We start from the raw sequence: 21,580 nt of genomic DNA, 5'->3' as shown, positions 1-21,580 counted from the left end.
GTCATCTAGTGTCAGTGCTGCTTATTGTCTGCAAGGTGAAGATTGGTCATTGGGTTTGACAACATGGAAGTCATTGGTGACCTTGACAAAAGTCATGTGTATGCGCACACACAATACACACACACACAGAGTGTGAGAAAATCTTAACAAGTGATGAATTGGGGTGAAGGGAATGTGGGAAATATTTGTATTATTATTGCATTTTTTCTGTATGTTTAGAATTACTTTAAAATAAAAAGCATGAAAAAGAGACACTGGTGAGAAATAAAGACAGAGCACATCAGCAATACTTTTGAAAATGAGGTCATAGAGAAGGAGTAATAGAGTGATATGTGTGATTAAGGAAGTGTTTTTTTTTTTTTTTTTGTAAGATAGGAGAGATTCCGTGTATATATTATGTATGTATGTATGTATGTATGTGTACTGTATGCTAATGGAAAAGATCTAGTGAACAGGGCAGTATTCGTGATGCCAAAGAGAAAGGAGTTGCTAGAGGCATGCCTATGGTTTTTTGAATTAGAAGGTGCTTCTACTCGTTTCTTTTCCATCCAACACAAGAATCTATCCTACAATATTCTAAAGGGCATCTGGCCATTCACACTCTGCTTGGATGTTCCAGGGAGTAAAAGCTTTGCACCTCTCTCATATGTTTCCCAATGGGCTGGTAGCAAATTCAAGAAGCTTCGCTACTTTTTAATATTTTTTTAAATTTAAATTTATTTTTATTTTTTATTTTAGAGAGAGAGAGAGCACGCACCCAGGGAGAGGGACAGAGGGAGAGGGAGAGAGAATCTGAAGCAGGCTCCACACTCAGTGTGGAGCCCAGTGCAGGTCTCCATTCCGTGACTCTGGGATTGTGACCTGAACTGAAATCAAGAGTCAGCCGTTCAACAGGCTGAGCCACTCAGGTGCCCAGCTCTGGGACTTTTTAATGTTTATTTATTTTGAGAGTGTGTGTGTGTGCACATGCACGCATGCATGTGAGCGGCAGAGGGGCAGAGAGAGAAGGAGGGAAAGAATTTCAAGCAGTCTCCACACTTACTGTGGAGTCCACATGGGGCTCAATCTCAGGAACTGTGAGATCATGACCTGAGCCAAAACCAAGAGTTGGACACAACCAAATGAGCCATCTAGGCGCCCCAACCTATGTTACTTTTTAAAATGAAAATAATGCAAACTGTCAAATGTAAATACCTCATAATCATGCAAAGTTGTGAAAGTCTCCCACTTTTCCCTTCAGTCCTACCGTACAGACTACCACTGTTTGTTGTTTGATGGGTAGCTTCCATAGCTTTGACTACATGTGTAAACACACATACAGCACAACAGCCTTTAAAATCATTTTATATGTAATTTTCCCAACTTGCTCCCTACCCTCAGTTAATAGAGCATGGATGGCCCTGCAAATCAATACATAAAGACCATACTTTTTAACAGCTATGTAGCACTCCATTACACAAATGTAACATAATTTATTTATATAGTTCCCTTCCTTATATAATGCTGCAGAGAACATTCTTGTATTTTCTCATACTTGTGCTAGTATTTCCATTTCATTGTATGTTGAAAGGCTTATTCTATAGCTATAATTGGTAGGCTTTCCTTCTTTATGTTGAACTGAAATCTGTCTGCCTGTGACTTTGTCTGTTTCTGCCGCTTTGTTGATGTGGTTTCCTACTTCACTGTGATCATGAGTCTAGGCTTATAAAAATCTGTGAATACACTTTGATTATATGTATATTTGTCTCTTACTGTTAAACTTTAACTCACATGTTTTCTTGCTTTATCCTTGAAGGAAGTATGACGCAGTTGAAACCGGAGTTAACTTTGTTAATAGAGTTTTTGAAAGGTAGGCTTTTATAGGGGACTGTGGTTTTATGGACCTTTTCACGTTGCTTCAATTCTGTTTCTTGACCTGAGAGATGCCAACCACAACTGTGTGTTCTGTGGTACAGCACAGCCAACTGTCAGCTTCTCAGTAAGCAGCTTATGAAGACAGTTTAAAGGAGTTTTGCCGGGAAAAATCAAAAGCGAAGTTTCCATAGATGGGATAGTTCTGCCTTTTTGAAAGTGGAGTCTGAATCATTGGGAATAGTTCCTATCACGCGAAGCTGGAAGTAATGAGAAAGGAAAAGAGGGCATATAAATGAATGAGATTGACAACTGCCTACAGGAAGTAGGTGTTATTGTACTTTTTCTTCCAGCTTTTTAACATTAATGTAATTTTCTTTATTTTATTCAAAAAATATTCTTGGATACCTTTATCATTTCCACTTTTTAGAAAAGTTTTTATGTATTTATTTTGAGACAGAGAGAGAGAGAGAGATCACACAAGCATGAGCAGGGGAGGGACAGAGAGAGGGGGAGGGAGAGAATCCCAAGCAGGCTCCGCACTGACAATGCATGGCCCAATGTGGGGCTTGAACTCACAAACTGTGAGATTATGACCTGAGCCAACATCAACAGTCAGACCTCAATCGGCTGAGCCACCTGGGTGCCCCTATCATTTCCATTTTCTAAAAAACAAATTTATTCTTTTCAGCTATTGTTTTCATTTTTTTACTGTGGTAAGAACACTTAACATGAGATTTACCCGCTTAACACATTTTTAAGCATACAGGAGAGCACTGTTAACTATAAGCACTATGTATACAACACATCTCTAGAACTTACTCATCTTGCATAACTGAGATATTATATCCATTGAACAACGTCTCATTTCCTCCTCCTAGCCCCTGGTAACTACCATCTGACTCTGCTTCTATGACTTGACTGTTTTAGTTACCTCAGATTAGTGCAGTCATGCAGGATTTGTCCTTCTGTGACTGGCTTATTTCACTTAGCACTCCTATGTTCACTGTAGCACTATTCACAATAGCCAAGATAGGAAAACAACCTAAATGCCCACCAAAGCATGAATGGATTAAGAAAATGTGGCATGTATACACAGTAGAATATTATTCAGCCTCCCCAAAAGAAGGAAATTCTGCTATATGTGACAACATGAATCAACCCGGAGAACCTTATGGTAAATGAAATAAGCCTACCTTCACTTAAAGAATTCATAGGTCTAGGGGTGCCTGGGTGGCTCAGTCAGTTAAGTGTCCGATTTCAGCTCAGGTCATGATCTCATGGTTTGTGGGTTCGAGCCCTACATCAGGCTCTGTGCTGACAGCTCAGAGCCTGCAGCCTGTTTCAGATTCTGTCCCCGGCTCTCTCTGCCCCTCCCCTGCTTGTTCTCTGTCTATAAAATAAACATTAATAAATTTTTAAAAAATCATGGGTCTATAAATATTACTTCTTTAATCCCCATAGCATATCCAGAGACACATAGAAGAGCTACTATTGTGAATCCTCTGGTGAAAGACACGCTGTGAGAGGACAGTTAGTTATTGGTCTTTTTGTGCTTTTAATTCCTGGTAGAGGAAATCAGTCTACAGAATGCCACTGTCTCTCAGGGGCTATACTCTTTTTGACAGGTAATAAAACTAGGAGGACAGGGACGCCCGTGTGGCTCAGTCAGTTGAGCGTCCAGCTCTTGACCTCGGCTCAGGTAATGATTTCATGATTCGTGAGACAGAGCCCCCACATCAGGCTCTGCACTGACAGTGAGGAGCCTGCTTGGGATCTTCTCTCCATCTCTCTCTGCCCCTCCTCTGCTCTCTCTCTCTCAAAATAAATAAATAAATATTAATTAAAAAAAAAACAACTAGGAGGACAGTACAGAGGCATAGGTCCTATAATTCACATCTCAAATACAAGTGTCAACACCGCCTCCAGAATTTCTACATGGGGAGAGCAGCTATCTGAGTTCCAGGATGGCCGGGGCCTGATCTGCAAGAGTGTTGGCATAGTGGGTGGATTGGGTGTCATTGGTGCAGCCAAAGGAGACCATGGGATAAAGCCTTGGAGCAATTCACCTTTTGGCCTGTTCTTTGGTGCACCACACATTGGTGCATTAACATTGGTGTCACATTGGTGACATTAACAGTTGTCATCAAACCTACTGACAGGAAATACATTGGGCCTAAGGAGAGACCTGGCTGAATGTCACATTGATATCTTCTTTTTTTTTTTTAATTTTTTTTTTTTAACGTTTATTTTATTTTTGAGACAGAGAGAGACAGAGCATGAACAGGGGAGGGGCAGAGAGAGAGGGAGACACAGAATCTGAAACAGGCTCCAGGCTCTGAGCTGTCAGCACAGAGCCCGACGCGGGGCTCGAACCCACGGACTGTGAGATCATGACCTGAGCCGAAGTCGGACGCTTAACCAACCAAGCCACCCAGGCGCCCCCGATATCTTCTTTTTGATATAATTAAACATGTCACATAGAGCCTAAATCAGTTTCCCTTTCCCCAGAGTCATATGGTGATGAAATAAAGTAAACATCATCTTTACCAGCCTTCACACCTAAAAGTGTGACAGTCAAGACACATTCATTGTGACAGCTGGAGCTGCTACCTTCTGCTTATGTATAAAGCTGCCTACTGTACTTTTCTGTTCATGTTAAGCATGTAACGGACTCTCACCATGCATTTCCTCTTGGTGTTTCTAAAGTTGGTGAATACTGAGGCTAGTTAACTCTAATTAGAATCTTCCCTTTGGCTACATGCCCAAGGATGCATGGCTTATATAGTTTGGTATATTTGGAATTTTAAGGTTTATACCTCATGAGTATTATTTTGCTTTCTTATTCCTTTTTCTTTATGGCCCCTATCCCAGGGGATTTCAATAAGGGGGTAACATTGACTTTAGGAGGAGGTAGTTATCTGTTCATGTGAGATGGAAGGGTACTGGGGTGGTCTGGGACCAACCACTGGTTCAAAAACATTAATTGAACATTTATGGGGCACCTGGGTGACTCAGTTGGTTAAGCATCCGACTTCAGCTCAGGTCATGATCTCACAGTTTGTGAGTTCATGCCCCAGTCAGGCTCTGTGCTGACAGCTCAGAGCCTGGAGCCTGCTTTGCCTTCTGTGTCTCCCTCTCTCTCTGCCCCTCACTCACTTGTGCTCTGTCTCTCTCTCTCTCTGTCCCTCAAAAATAAATAAACGTAAAAATTTTTTTAAATCATTAATTGAACATTTTCTATGCACCAGGCACTGGGCTAGATGCTAGGGATGAATCAATGCCCAGTGTGTAATAGATGGCCAGAACTTGGTGGGGAACTAGAACTAGATCTTTTTTTTTTTTTTAATATGAAATGTATTGTCAAATTGGTTTCCATACAGCACCCAGTGCTCATCCCAACTAGAACTAGATCTTTATGAGATAAGGTTAAGATGAGAGGAAGACTTTAGAGGAATAAACTGGTAAAACACGCAGGGCCAGTCTGTAAAGGGACATTAGGGCCAAGCTAAAGAGCTTCGGCTGGAGCCTATCAGTCAGTGATTCCCAAAGGGGCTCCCCACCAGCTCTATCAGCCTCACCTAGGAACCTGTTAAAAATGCAGATTCTTGGGGCACCTGGGTAGACCAGTTGGTTAAGCATCTGACTCTTGATTTTGGTTCAGGTCATGATTTCACGGCTCGTGGGACCACGCCCCACATCAGGCTCTGTACTGACAGCACAGAACCTGCTTGGGATTCTGTCTCTCCCTCTCTCTCTGCCTCTCCCCCACTCATGCACACGCTCTCTCTCTTTCACTCTGTCTCTCTCAAGATACACAAATATTTAAAAAAATGCAAGTTCTTGGGGTGCCTGGGTGGCTCAGTTAAACATCGGACTTCGGCTCAGATCATGACCTCATGGTTTGTGAGTTCAAGCCTGGCATTGGGCTCTCTGATGTCAGTGCAGAGTCCAATTAGGATCCTCTGTCTCCCTGTCTATCTGCCCCTCCCCTGCTTGTGTACGTGCACACGTTTTCCCTCTTTCTCTCAAAAAATAAATAAACACTTAAAAAATCCAAGGTCTTGGGCCCCACTTAGACATAATGAATCAGTAACTTTTAGTGTGGAGGCCAGTAATCTTTGTTTTCACAACTCTAAAGATATTTTTGATGTATACCAAAGTTGAAGAGCCATTGCTCTGATGATAGAAAACCCTGGAAGGGTTTGTTTATTTTAAAAACTCAGTTTTATGGTGATATAACTAACATACCATACACGTCACCTGTTTAAAGTAAACAAGTCAGTGAAGTTTCGTATTTTCACAGATTTGTGCAACTATCAACACAACCTAAGTTTAGGACATTGCCATCATCCCCAAAAGAAACCCTCTGTCCCATAATAGTCACTCCCCTTTCCCTTCCCACTCAACCTCTCATTCCTGGCAACCACTAATCTACTTTTTGTCTCCATGGATTCGACAATTCTGGACATTTCTTATAAACAGACTCATACAATGTGTAGTCTTTTGTGGCTAGTTTCTTTCACTTAGCATCATGTCTTCAAGGGTCATCCATATTGATGGGGATTAAGGAGGGCACTTGCCCTGATAAGCACTGGGTATTGTAAGGGTTGAATCACTAAACTGTGCACCTGAAACTGATACTACACTGTAGGTTAACTAACTGGAAGTTAAATAAAAACTTAGAAAAAAAAAAAAGGTTATTCATGTTGTACTAGAACTTTCTTTATGTGGCCAAATAATATTCCACTGTAGAGATGTACCATATTTGGTTGTCCATTTGTCCATTGATGAACACTGGGTTATTTCCACTTTTTGGCTGTCATAAATAATGTTGTTATGAACCCCTATGTGTAAGCTTTGTGTAGACACATGATTTTATTTGTCTTGGGTGTAAACCTTGTCCTTTTTAAGGACAGGAGTGACCTGGCCAGCTGAATGTTTTAGTATGTGACAGCTTGGGGCAGGGCTTCTCATTCCTCTGCCTCTACACCATTCCCACATCCAGAACACTCCATCCTCAGCTGTACTCATTGTTCCCTTTTTAGATGGTGGTGTGGGGGTAAGAGGTGGGCTGTGCCATTGGAAATATCCTCTCCCTTGCATGCTAGTATATCTCTCTCTGGCCCCACAACTGAGAATGTTTAGTATAGATGTACATGAGCTGAAGTAAAGGCATGCATTAAACTATTGTAACAATTTAACCCATGGGTGAGGTGAATCTGAAGCAGGGCAGGTTGAAAATTTTTTTATGTTTATTTATCATTAGAGAGAGAGAGAAAGAGAGAGAGTGCGAGGGGGCGATGGGGCAGAGAGAGAGGGAGGCACAGAATCAAAGCAAGCTCCAGGCTCCAGGCTGTCAGCACAGAACCTGACACGGGGCTCAAACTCACAAGCCCCAAGATCATGATCTGAGTCAAACTCGGACTCTCAACCAACTGAGCCACCCATGCGCCCTGAACCAACGCAGGTTTAAAAGGGATGGATTTATTCATTCTGAACCATTATCCTTAGCAGTTCATAATCTTCTTCTACCAGTCTCCAACTATCCTGCAAAAGCGATGTGCTATATTGAACAACCTTCCCTTTGGTGTGTGAAATATTATTTTTCAACATTGCTTTCTCTCCTGAAGGGAGAAAGGCTACTGAAAAGCACAGCTTCTCAAACTTTTCCACAAAGCCCAGAGCCACCCTAAGCGATGCTCACGGCCTCCTCATTTTAATATTAGAATTGTCACTTTGTGACACTTGAAATACAAATGATTTCTGAGACAAATTATTTTTTGGTAATTTAATGCAAAATGCCATGTGTTGTGGTCTGATCTGCTACAAGTGGGAGAAATGAGAACCTCGGTGTCTCTGTTAGTTTCCTCTGGCTGTTGTAGCAAATTATCACATTTGTGGCTTAATACAACACCAGCTTACTCTTTTGCAGCTCTGGAGCCTAGAAGTCTAAAATGAAACTTAACAGGGCAAAAACCAAATGTTGACAAGGAGTCTCGCCGATAATCTATTTCTTTGCTCTTCCAGTGTCTAGAGCCACACTCCTGCATTCATTCCTTGGCTCCTGGCCCCTTTGTCTGTCTTCAAAGCCAGTGATATGCATCTTTTCTGACTCTGCTTTGCACTGTTTCTATCACATGATCTTCTCTTCTCTCAAGTCTCCCTTTGCCTCCCTCTTATAAGGGTATTTATTTATTTATTTTTAAATGTTCATTTATTTATTTTGAGAGAGAGAGAGAGGGAGAGAGGCAAGGGGAGGGGCAGACAGGGAAAGAGAGAGAATCCCAAGCAGGCTCCATGCTGTCAGCGCAGAGCCCCACACAGGGCTCCAGCTCCCTGAACTGAGATCGTGCCCTGAGCCTAAATCAAGAGTTTGACGCTTAACCCACTGAGCCACCCAGGCGCCCCTGTAAGGATATTTATGATTGTATTGAAGACCCACCTCTATAATCCAGGATAATCTCTTGAGTAAGAGATCAAAATCTCTCTTCAGATCCTTAATCACATCAGCCAAAACTTTTTTTTCTATATAACACTCACAGGTTCTGGGCATTAGGACCTGCATTTCTTTAGGGCCATTATTCAGCCTGCCCTCGTATTAAATCAGCGGAAAAGAGGCTTTGCCCTTTTCACTATTTCTGGATCCATTCTTGTCTGCTAAGCAACTGAGCCATGGAAAAGAGAAGTAGAATTGAAAAGCATACAACATTTCACGGCATCTCTGCTCAGCAGACTTAGACCCTTATACCATTGTGCTAGGAGGCCCCGCAGAAGGAGGCCCCCTGTCCCGCTGCTGTGGCAGCAGCTGTGGCCATACAGATCAGCACCTCCTGCCGTCCCCACACCCTGGCCACACTGCTAAAGTGGTCAGGACACAGCTCCACACTCCAGGCCAGATGATGTGCTTGTAAGTGCCTCCTTCAGCACCCACGTCGTGAAGTCTCTGCCAGCACTTCCACACATCTTTTTGTTATCTCTTTTCCCTATTGATCCCAAAAGCTTATCATGGAATTTGCCTTATATTAACCAGAGAGGCACCTCGTTACCTGTGTGTGTGTGTGTGTGTGTGTGTGTGTGTGTGTGTGTGTTGGGAGTGGAGGATTTGTGAACATAAAAACAGAGTTTAGGGTGTATGGTGTCTAGACAACTTCTACCAACAAGGTGGCAGGCCTCCACATCTACTCCATCTAGCTCAGTTTGATATGCAGGGCCCTGAAATGGGTACTTCGGAAGGTAGAAAGACAAAGAAGATGAAGAATCTACTTTGGGAATTTAAGTAGGACAGAAAGATGTGCATGCCCAAACCCATTAGACATGTGCCACAGGAGAGGTGTGGCATGCTGTGGGGTATTACTCATGGCTGGGGCGAGAGTGGGTCAAGGAAAACTCCTTGGATGTGTTTGGTGGGCCAGGACTGGCCCACAGATGGAATGAGGGTATTTAGAAAGGACACAGAAGCTCAGGACACGAAGAGAACCCCAAGCCTGGAGTCAAAGAGGGAAAGGCAGAAAACAAAGCAGGCTTGGCCGAGTAGAATTTCTGTATTTGATGGATTTGGTTCTGATATGGCTAGCAGGTGGAAAGTTCTGGAAAGCAGATATAAAGTTAGGCCCAGAGCAGAGAGACTGGAGTGAGACTGGGGATTAGAAAAGTGGAGATTATCCTTGTAGGGTCACTACTAATGCCAGGCACGTGGATAATATTGCAAAACAAAAGTAAGGACCATGGCAGACATCTACCTTGAGGGCACAGAGAGCACCAAAAGAGATACTGGAGAAGTAAAACGCAAATTGTCAACGGCAGGAGGGAAACCAGGAGCCTGGACTATGCAGGTAGCCAGCAAGGGGAGCATTCCAGAGTCTCCTGTCTCTAGCAGAGGCAACTGCCATAAAGCTGACCTTGTCTCCTTGTATGTATCATTTATGCAGTAAGTGTAGCCAAATGCCATGCAAGATTTTCATGAAATTTGGCAGGTTTTACAGAAGGCTACTTAGGCAGACAAAGTTAATGTGCACAATTGAGTTGATCCGGCAAAGCCCCTTGAAGCCATGAAGGTCTTTGCACTATGACTTATCAATGTATTCAATTCTGACATTTATGCTAATAACAATTTTATTATTGGAAAATAGGACCAAATTCTGCAGTCAGATAGAAAATCATAACCGGGAGCACATATGTCCACAAAGCAATCAAACAGTCCAGTTTGGTGGCTTGACTGTTGAGATCATTTGTGAATATTCATGTGCTAATTGTTCAACTCTGTTAACATCTGCTGGCAGATATAAACAGAAAAATAGAAGCAGGGACTAAAAGTTTAAGAGAAAGGATTGGAGGGAAATATGCCCAAATTGAGCACATTTAGCTATGAGTGTTGTGAGCTGAGCAAGGCCAATTTGGACATTTAAATTTGTCAGAATCTTTTTGATGACTATCAGTAGCCCCTGAAGATTTAGAGGTTGGTAGGAGTTACTTGCTTCCTCCTAGACTACCTTGCTATCGGATTGTGTGTTTTAATGAAAGCAAGTTTCAGATAGAATTCTACCCAATGTTCTGCTACTTATTAATAAGGAGGCACAAAAACATGCACTGAAGCCTGGTCCAATTTCCAATTTTCTAGTTTTCTTTAAAACACTTTGACAAGCACTTTGCATAAAATGATTTCTCTAAGATAAATACAACCATATTCTCATGATTGGACCACTTAACCTTTTAAATCAGTGAAGGGACTCTTCATTATGGGATGAGGGTTGAAGGCACCTGTTTTGAATGAGTTCTAGAATTAGGGTGCCCTACCAAAGCATTTGGCTGATTCTTTTACCCCATTCGTACAAGGAGTAAGGTATCTGCACAACATTCCTAGCTATGACGGGTCTTGAATACCTCTTATTTCCCCAAGGATAAATTGTTTCTGTTATCCCTCTGGAGCAAATTCAGAGAGTGAGTGTTAAAGCACCTGTCTTTAAAGTATGGCCCACTGATTATGGTATTTCAAATGTTACCTTAGCACCCCTAGAGTATAAACTAAATTGCATATACACGTATTTGCATGAATAGGGAAAAAGCCAATGGGGTGGCCTGGATAATGGCCCCTAAAGACGTTCATGTCCTAATCCTGAGGGTCTGTGAATATTACCTTCTATGGCAGAAGAAACTTTGCACACATGATTAAGTTGAGCATTTTGAGGTGGGGACGTGATCCTGGATTGTCTGGGTGGGCCCTCAGTCTGATCATGAGTGTCCTTATAAGAGGGGGGCAGAAGCAGAAGAGACTATAGAAGAGGTGATGTGACGGTGGACACAGGGATGGAGTGGAAGAAGATGAAGGAAGGGACCACAAGCCAAAGAATACAGGTGACCACTAGAACTTTTTGGTCAAGGAAACAGATGCTCTCCTCAGAGCCTCCAGGGGAAACCAATCCTGCCGATACCTTGACTTCATTCCAGTGAAACTGACTTTGTGCTTCTGATTTCCAGAACAGTAAGAGAACAAATTTATGTTGTTTTCAGCCACTAAATTTGTGGTGATTCATTACAGCAACAATAGGAAATGAATATAGCCATCAATATTAACGTCAGCAGCATTTTGGTCCAACTCATGGAAGTTTCCACTGGAGCTGTTTTGAAAACCCTTGCTGTACATGGCTGACACTTCTTAGATTATTAAAAAAAGACCCTGAATTGCGGGCCATGGAGACGAGGGGAGGAACAGATGGTGCAGGTTTTAAACCATTTTTAGGAACAGATTCACAATCAGTCCCTGAATCTATAAAAAGTAAACCATTTCTCTGCCTCTCATGGGACACAATGGGACTCAATCACCATTTGAATGAAAATCAAGTATAATGAAGCCATGTTGTTCCATTTAGGCCCATTAGGACGATATTCTGGCCAGGTACCAGGTGAGCCTGGGCTATGCTCCAGCAGAAGGCTCGCCTGATCACAAATAATGTAACCACTGATTGTATTCCCAACCAAGTGGGCTGCTTTGCGGGACAAGCATTAGGCTGTCTTAGCCCATGTTAGGGAATGTTAACATATCAAGATGGGATACTAAGTTAAAGGAGTTCAATTCCACAAAGATAAGGATTTGAAGAAGCTGGAGGCTCTTGATTTTCAGGCTGGAGAGGGAGAAACTGCTTAGCTTCTAGTCTGTGCCGAGACAGAACTGAGCTAAGAAAATCAGAGCCTTTGGGAGAACCACCTTTGGAGAGATTTACTGTTCAAAGAAAGCATTGCTGTGAAATCAAATACAATCCAAGGTGATGGGGAAGAATTGCAAAACCTCAGTTTTAGCACTTATATACTTGTCCCCAGGTTATTATAGCGATTAAATAAGAATATGTCTAGCTCTCTGATTACCTGGCTCAGTCCTTCGCATGTAGACACACAAATCATTGGCAGTTGCTAGTTGTAACAGAAGAATGTTATGCTTGGAATTTAGGTGGAAGGAGAGAGGTACCAAAATGCCAGACCATTAGGTTGTTCTAGAGGGTCCCTGGATAAGCTCCTTCTTCTTCTTTTTTTTATTTTTAACGTCTATTTATTCTTGAGAGAGACAGAGCACGACTGGGAGAGGGGCAGGGCGAGAGAGGGACACAGAATCTGAAGCAGGCTCCAGGCTCTGAGTTGTCAGCACAGAGCCTGACATGGGGCTCAAACCCATGAACTGTTAGCTCATGACCTGAGCCAAAGTCAGATGTTTAACTGACTGAGCCACCCAGGCACCCCTAGATAAGCTCCTTCTGTCTACATGTACAATTATATGTACTCTGTAGGCCACCAGAGAAATACTATTTTCCATCTAAAGTGAACTAGCCATTTCCTTAAAGCCTAAGAAAATAATCCCTTTCAATACAGAATGGTTCCTGGATTTGAGGCCAAATACTTAGATGACTATTCAGGCAGGTTACCATGTCTTGCTAACTCTGCCATTTACCCACTAAGTCAACATCTTAATCTAATACTGCTTTCTTTCTTCAAGCTGCTTTTCATTCAAAGGCCTGCTTGACTGATCTTGTACTCCCTACCTTCAAAATTTATCAATATTTACTACATTCCCCTACATAACACAGTAAAATTATAAACATCAAAAAATTATCATTGCTACACTATTTCCTCTATAGACCCTATTCATTTCGCCAAGTGTTCTATTAATTCTTTTTACTTTTTAAAAGACTCTTCTTATTGTTTAGTAAAAGAGTGTTTATAATCTTATTACTTACCTTTTAAGTGTACAGTTTTACAAGTTCCAGCAAATGCATAAGAGGCCTCTAATGAGGAGGGTTTCCTGACCCTTTCCAAGTAGTTAGGACATCTCCAAAGATCTGGGACCCATGCCTGCAAGTTAAATTCTATTTCCTACCTCCAGCTCCCATGGGTCATCTATGCCCTAAAGGTGACAGCATTTGCTGTACTTCCCCCAGAAGCTTAAGACTTTTGTCCCACAAGAGGCTTTGTGCTTTTCACAGGGGTTACCTGCTTCCTTCCCCTGGGCCTGCACCACTAGGGAAGCTTTGGGACTCGCCCTGTCCCCAGTCTCTCTCATGAGCACTGGTGAGGCCGCCGAAGAGCTCATGAGAGAGTGGGTATAAATTCCCCTGCGTCTGGAGCTCCCAGAGGTCCTGTCTTCTTACACTAGCCCACACTCAGCCATTGGTTAAGAATTTTCACTAAGTTCTTACCAGCTTGTATGACATCTGGTGTCTCCAGCAGCTAAGTAACTACCTGTGCCCTGTCTCTCCTTAGAGGATCCTTTGTTTCCTTAGATTTTGAGCTAGGTGGCTGTGCTGCAACCACAGGTCTATGATGCTCTGAGAAAAAATTGTGCTTTCATAGATTAGTTAGCATTTTTTTTTTTTACTGTGGATTTAAAAATGAAAGCAGCCTTTTCTAGTTTCTAGAAATTTCCCTAAAAGGAAGCCAGAAGTTCATTTTATAGTTTTTGATCATCCGTGAGTTTGATTTTTTTTTTCTTACTGCACCTTAAATATCTGAACAATGAAAATCTAAGGCTGAGATATTGTGGTTGAGAAACTGGGTTTGAAATTTGGATTTAATGACACCTTCATATAGACAGGTTCTTTCCTGTAGTTGCATCTGATCCAGGCTGATATAATTGTGTATCATTTTCCTGAGACTTGTAAGGAAAAACACAGGTGACTGGAGAGCATTTACCTCTGCCAAATTAAGAGGTCTTCTTGCTGCTAGCCAGATAGTACAGTCTGAAAGTTACAGGAAGATTTCAAGTATTTTGAAGGTAAACTGATAATTAAAAGGGGGAAAAAAGGGGCCTCTTTATAGGGAAACCCAGCTGCCTGGAATAGCTACAGTGTTAACAATTACATATAAAATATCTATAATGTGAAGTAATGCAAAATAAATTCCTGACCATGGAACTGATCCTGACGTGATTAGAGGCTACTTTGAGGTTTTTCCCTCAGGGCTTGGCAGTGAGGCCACAGTAGCTTTTAAGTTTGCTAGGAAATTGTGTAATTTCTTAAAGGAAGCTAGTTAGTCATAAACATCTATTGGACATCTATATTAGCTATCATAGGATCCAAAAAGTTGTAAAAGACATAATTATTCTGAATAATTGTCAGAAAGGTGTCAAGTTCTTTCTGGACCCGCTTCATCTACTGCAATTCCCAGTGATAATTTGCTATCATATCCCAGTCCTAGCTGCTGTGTTTTCCGCGCTCTTCTGTCCTCAGGGCTGGGACAAAGCCGACTGTAGATCTTCTAGTGTTCTCTCATGAGCCTTCAATCCCCTTCCACCTGGCTAGGAAACCTCCCGAACAACCCCTCCCTCCCAACTCAGGTTGCAGCGGTCTCAAGCATCTTCCTGACACCCTCAAGCTACCTTTCAACCAGTTACCTGGTCGAATAAAGATGTCTTCCTTCACGCCCACAAAAAAATATGAGAAAACTAATCTATGCCAAAGTATCCCTTACCGACACACCTGTCTTAAGATGATACACTTCATATAACTTTTGGTTCTTATTTTCTTTTTAATTAGAACAGAGAATGGCAGAATCTCAGGCAGGCATCTTCCCACCACCCTGCCTATGACTCTGTGAGCTGGCCACCCAGTCTGTATGTAGATAGACCCTTCTACCCTTCATATTCAAGATGAGGCTGCACATCCACTCTTAGAGCACGTTTTTCAGCAAGTGTAATGAGGTTGGTCTGTGTTTCACATATTCCTGTCTATTCCTCTTCATACCTGTGTTAGCTGTGCAATCTTCGGAAACAGAACAGATTTTTCTCCTCTCCTTTCTCCTGCTTGAATCTCCAGCTTGGAATCTGAATGCGGATTTACTGTCTCAGGCTTATTTAAGTGGCACCAGTCCCTATCCAAGGTTCTGGGGCTCTCGATACCACCATATTTCCTGGGTGAGAAAAGACTATTCTCTCTTGAATGTGAACGGAGTATAGAAGACCAGCGATCTCTGCCTGTCTCCTATCACCACTGAAGCAACCAACAGAACGAACAGAGGCACCACTCCTTCTTCTGGGGTGGGTGTCCTCAGGTCTGAGACATCCATGCACAATACTGCACAAGCCTTTACTGTGGGCCCACTCTACCATAGCACTGTGCTTGGCTCAACAGTTACCAAGATGAAAAAGACCTTCAGCAGATGAGTTCTCTGCAATCTGACCTTTGTAAGGAACTTGGTCTAAGTCCTCTGGAGATGAATTGAGGAGGCAAAACTGTAACCCCATACCTGCCTTGCATTTAGAAATACATGGCAGAGATGAAAAGGACCTAGAAGTTTAGCCAAGTCTTGGGTCCAACAAAAGTTGCGCATTTCAAAAGGAGTCTCCAATTATATTCATCTTATTTTGTACCCTCTATATAAGATTTGTTTTAATGAAAAGGTTCCCTTTTAGGGATATGTACAAGTATGCAAAGATATATAAGAGCGTATTTATTGAAGTGTTATTTGTAACTGGGAAATATTGGAAACAACCATATCCATCACTAGGATAATGAATAAATTATAGTCAAGTTATTTAATGGCGTACTGTACAGCAGAGAAAATTAACAAACTAGAACTATGTATAGGTACACAGACAAATTTCCAACAGATAATGCTGATATTTAAAATAAAAATTGGAGGGGCTCCTGGGTGGCTCAGTTGAGCATCCAACTTCAGCTCAAGTCATGACCTAGTGGTTCATGAGTTCAAGCCCCACATCGGGCTCTGTGCTGACAGCTCAGAGCCTGGAGCCTGCTTTGGATTCTGTGACTCCCACTGTCTCTGCCCCTCCCCCGCTCACACTGTGTGTGTATGTGTGTGTGTGTGTGTGTCTCTCTCTCAAAAAATAAATAAACGTTAAAAAAATTTTTTTAAGAAAAACTGGATGTGGGGTGCCTGAGTGGCTCAGTCGGTTAAGCATCCCATTCTTCGTTCTGGCTCAGGTCATGATCTCATGGTTTGTGTATGTGAACCCCATGTCGGGCTCTGCACTGACAGTGTGGAGCCTACTTGGGATTCTCTCTCTCTGCTCCTTCCCCAAGCACACACACTCTCTCTCAAAATAAATAACCAAGCTTTAAAAAGTTTTAGAATACAATTGAAAGCATAAATATATCACTTATTTGAAGTTTAAAATGTTAAATATTATCCATTGTCTTAGAATATATATGTAGTTAAAGCATAAAAACATGGATATGAGTGATGCATGTCAGTTTCAGAAAAGATTTCCCCTCTTGTTAAGAGCATGGGATTGGGTACATCAGGGGTTCAGTGCTATCTGCACCATTTCATTTTTTAATATGGTGGTATATAGGTGAGTGTTTGCCTTCTTCAGTATAAATTTTATATGTCTGAAATATTTCATTATTAATACTTTTTGAAAGAAAGGGTTCTGTTGATTTTAAAAAGCGTGAAAGCCAATGAGCTAGGAAGGGGGGCTGAGGAATGCCAATACTCAAAGTTACAATGGTCTTCAAGCAAGCTATCTGGCCTTCTGGAGCAGTGGCTCTCAAGTCCTAGAAGGCCATGGCAAAATGCATATTTTACTCCTACCCCTATCCTTGATTCTCATTTCATAGTCTGAGGTTTTCATTAAGAATCTCAGCAGTTCTACTGCTAGGAATTTATCCAAGGGATACAGGAGTACTGATGCATAGGGGCACTTGTACCCCAATGTTTATAGCAGCACTCTCAACAATAGCCAAATTATGGAAAGAGCCTAAATGTCCATCAACTGGTGAATGGATAAAGAAATTGTGGTTTATATACACAATGGAATACTACGTGGCAATGAGAAAAAATGAAATATGGCCTTTTGTAGCAACGTGGATGGAACTGGAAAGTGTGATGCTAAGTGAAATAAGCCATACAGAGAAAGACAGATACCATATGGTTTCACTCTTATGTGGATCTTGAGAAACTTAACAGAAACCCATGGGGGAGGGGAAGGAAAAAAAAAAAAAGAGGTTAGAGTGGGAGAGAACCAAAGCATAAGAAACTGTTAAAAACTGAGAACAAACTGAGGGTTGATGGGGGGTGGGAGGGAGGTGAGGGTGGGTGATGGGTATTGAGGAGGGCACCTTTTGGGATGAGCACTGGGTGTTGTATGGAAACCAATTTGACAATAAATTTCATATATTAAAAAAAAAAAAAAAAAAAGAATCTCAGCAGTTCTAGTAGGTGTGGTCAGTGTACCTTTGAGAAAGATATTCAAGGTAAGCAGGTGAAATCCCCGGAGCTCCTGACCAGGAGAATCCACAAAGCTTTGCCACAGACTCATTGCTAATAATGATTCAGAGTTAAGCAGCATCAGAACTATGACTGTATACTGAACAGGGGTTATTCTGTTTCATGCTCGACATCATGAAAGCCCTTTAAATCTGTGTGCTTTAGGGAGCAGGGGGCAGGGGACAGGAGATAATGTTAAGGTACAGGAGGGGGCAGTTAAAGTCCTTGAAATGAATACATTTTTATTTTCTGAATTAAGGAGGTACTAAATTTAGATAAATAGATTCATGGTAAAAAATTATCAGGGCTGGAACTAACAGTATATGGTAATTATATAAACAGCTCTTTGACATTCATTGGGTAGAGATGCTATTATATCCTCATTTCCTCCATTATTAAGATAATAAATGCTTTTAGCCTATCAAAAAATATAGAAAAATGTAGAGAAGTTTATAAAAATCACCATTAATATCACAACTGAAATAACAGCTGCTTGTTATGTGTGAACTGATTGATATAATGTTCATAGTTTGAAATTGGCCAAGGTGGGAGTAATTACAACACAGAAATAGGCAAATGCTATAAATCAGCTCCTTGACTTCTACCCCAGATTCAGAAGTTAAATTTTTCCTAGCAAAGAATTGAGCCCATCTGACATACATAGGCCCCTCCAAATTTGTTTTGTTTTTTTTTTAAATGCTTATTTATTTATTTTTGAGAGGGGAGAGGGAGGGACAGAGAGCAGAGCAAAGAAGACAGAGAATCCCAAGCAGGCTCTGCACTGTCAGTGCAGAGCCCGATGCACTGGGCTCAAACTCACTAAGGAGATCACTACTTGAGCCAAAATCAAGAGCCAGACACTTAACTGACTGAGCCACCCAGGCACCCCTCCCCTGCAATTTAGATAATGTTATAAGGCTGTTCTGAAACTGCAAGTGTATATATGACCCAAGGAATTTTCTGAGTTATCTTGGGAAATTAATGGGATGATCCCTTCTTTATATTGTGTGTAGGGGGAGCAAGGACCTCAAGGTTTTCCAGGGCCAAAAGGCATGACAGGCCATGGCCTCCCTGGCCAGAAGGTAAGCATTTCAGGGCCTTAGAGAAATGCTTAGGTTTAGGATCTCAACAGCTTAACATAAACTTTAGAAGAACACTTCTACTGGTCATTCATCCTGACAGCTCTCAGAGGAAACAATCCATTTGAAAGCAGTTCCTTATGCATTTCCTTTCCTAACTATAAACATGCTTACTTCATAAAATCTCATTTTTTCATCCTTAAAAGCCAGCTGATAAAGGAACAAATCCTTACAACATACCACATAGAAAACACTGGATAACCCTGGTTAGAATGTTATAATAGTTGAACTTCCCGAAGGTAGCCAGCCGATCTGATAGTAACTCAAGATCTCCTCACCTTGAGACCCCCGGCTCATCATGAATTAGATTATGGTACCTGGGGGGTGGGAGGGATATAAATATAATGCTTGCCATTTTTTTCCAGTAGTATATTTGTAGCAACAAGCCCCACAGGTCTTTAAGAGATGCCGCTTGCAAACGAACCAAATTTTAGAGTTTGGCTTTAATATTTACGTTCTATACTTATTTTTTCACTATATTACAAAGGGAGAGCATGGAGAACGGGGCGCTATGGGAAAGAAAGGCGATAAAGGTGAAATTGGGGAGCCCGGATCTCCAGGGAAACAGGCAAGAAGTGATTTTTAAAGTCTTAGTGTAATTTTATACGTTAGCTTGTTCCAACCTACACTGACTGTTACTCTTCTTCCACTAAGTAGGGGTTACAAGGACCAAAGGGAGACGCAGGACTTACTGTGAGTATCCATCCTAGAGGGTAATTGAGGGTTTACATTTGCAAAATTATTACATTCATGTTTCAGCTTCAGAAGCATGAATTCTTTGGACGCAGAGCTCCAGTTGCTTTTTAAATATCACTGCTACAAGCCCAGTGTTGACTGGGCATGAGGTAACTGATCTGAGCGTGAGGGAGAAATAACACCAGGCAACCCTTACCCAGCCTCGTGGGGATATGCTGCTACTTCCCTCTGACCCCTGCTAGACATGGTAACAAGGCGGTGAGCTGTTTCAAAGAAGCCACCCGACCAGGTAACTTTTAATCTATGTGATCCTTCACGTTCCGGAATGGGAGTTCTGTTTCCTTGACTGGCTCCTTTAGGGAGTACTCCGAGAACAGCCATCACAAAATGGGGACTACTTTAAGGTACGGATTCACTTATTCCAGAGAACTTGTGAGGCAACAACAAACTTTTCCTTATTCTCCCCGAATCATTGCAAATAAAAAGCTGACTCATTAACGTCCCACGGGGTGGGAAAGTTTTAGAAATTCTGTGGCAAAGTCTTTTTCTTCCTTTCTCATTGGAAGGCACTACATCTCCTAGAGTGGAGAAACAACAAGAACCTTCTCTTTTTTTTTTTTTTTTCCTCTTTTTGATTGTTCAGTGGGTCATGGTCTGAGGACAGTGACCCTATTTGCTGTGCTAAGTGAATCCAGGTGTAGGGGGGTGGGAGTTTAGGTGGTGATGGTAAGACACGAGAGCTGGGCATATGACAAACAGAACACATACTTTCTTTATGGCCTGTTTGCCTTTTCCTCTTTGCTCTTCCTCACCACAAGTCAGACACCCCCAGATGCCTATGGGCATGAAACAGCTGTGTGCACATCAATGCCTCCCCCAGAGTAGCAGGGAGAATGTATGTCAAATCCCCAGAGGAACATTCCCCATTGGTTTATACCCTCCCTCCTATCCCAACATGGGGAGAGGGCCTGGCTTCCTTCATCCATTCATTTGTTCTCTCATTTCACCGACATTTATTGGGCATGTATTCTGAGTCAGGCTCTGACGTAGGTGCCAGGGGAATTGTCGAGAATAAAAGATTCTGTCTCTGAACTCAAGGAGCTCACAGCCCATTAGAAAGAAAGACAAGCAAACGATGTTCACCTGCAGTTTGATAAATGCTATGATAGGAGTAGATGTGTGGATCCTGAGCAGAGGAAATGATGTATGGTGATGCTTGGGGCCAAGTTAGGCTTTTATCTCCTGAGCAGAAATTTTTTTTAATTTTTTTTTTATTTTATTTTTAATTTTTTAAAATTTACATCCAAATTAGCATATAGTGAAACAATGATTTCAGGAGTTCACTCCTTAGTACCCCTTACCCATTTAGCCCATCCCCCCCCCTCTCACAACCCCTCCCGTAACCCTCAGTTTGTTCTCCATATTTATGAGTCTCTTCTGTTTTGTCCCCCTCCCTGTTTTTATATTATTTTTGTTTCCCTTCCCTTATGTTCATCTGTTTTGTCTCTTAAAGTCCTCATATGAGTGAAGTCATAGGATACTTGTCTTTCTCTGACTAATTTCACTTAGCATAATACCCTCCAGTTCCATCCACATAGCTGCAAATGGATGGAACTGGAGATTTCATTCTTTTTGATTGCCGAGTATTACTCCATTGTATATATATGCCACATCTTCTTTATCCATTCATCCATCGATGGACATTTGGTCTCTTTCCATACTTTGGCTGTTGTTGATAGTGCTTCTGTAAACATGGGGGTGCATGTGTCCCTTCGAAACAGCACACCTGTATCCCATGGATAAGTGCCTAGTAGTGCAATTGCTGGGTCATCGGGTAGTTCTAAAATTAGTTTTTTGAGGAACCTCCATACTGTTCTCCAGAGTGGCTGCACCAGCTTGCATTCCCATTGAGCAGAAGATTTTGAACCAAGAGGCAGAGATCTTAGAAATGGGGGTGTCATTCTGCTGATTTGGCTTTCTAGATTCTAGAAAAGGGCCTAGCAGGGAAGGATGAATGAAGGAAGAGAGAATTTTCATTAAGTGCAAATCTAGTATGTGACTGGTACTGTGTAGGCTCCTTCACATCAGTACCACCCTTACTGGGTAAGATGCCTGGGGGCTCCTTAGAGGGCCCACTCTGGACCTTTAGTACTTCTTCAGCTATACCCTTTCCTGGGTGAGGA

General features: G+C 41.9%; 1 protein-coding gene across 1 annotated transcript in view; it reads left to right on the top strand.

The window, feature by feature from the left end:
• COL28A1 (collagen type XXVIII alpha 1 chain) overlaps positions 1 to 21,580 on the top strand; it is a 176,010-nt gene that overhangs the window by 129,999 nt on the left and 24,431 nt on the right. The window contains exons 28-30 of the mRNA XM_045494881.1: positions 18,576 to 18,644; positions 19,189 to 19,269; positions 19,359 to 19,394. Coding sequence (XP_045350837.1) covers positions 18,576 to 18,644; positions 19,189 to 19,269; positions 19,359 to 19,394 — 186 coding nt within the window. The remainder of the gene's footprint in view (positions 1 to 18,575; positions 18,645 to 19,188; positions 19,270 to 19,358; positions 19,395 to 21,580) is intronic.

The sequence above is a fragment of the Leopardus geoffroyi genome, chromosome A2, assembly GCF_018350155.1.
Source record: "Leopardus geoffroyi isolate Oge1 chromosome A2, O.geoffroyi_Oge1_pat1.0, whole genome shotgun sequence".
NCBI lineage: Eukaryota > Metazoa > Chordata > Mammalia > Carnivora > Felidae > Leopardus > Leopardus geoffroyi.
Note: the sequence above shows the minus strand (reverse complement) of the source record. Positions and strands in the feature narration are given on the sequence as shown.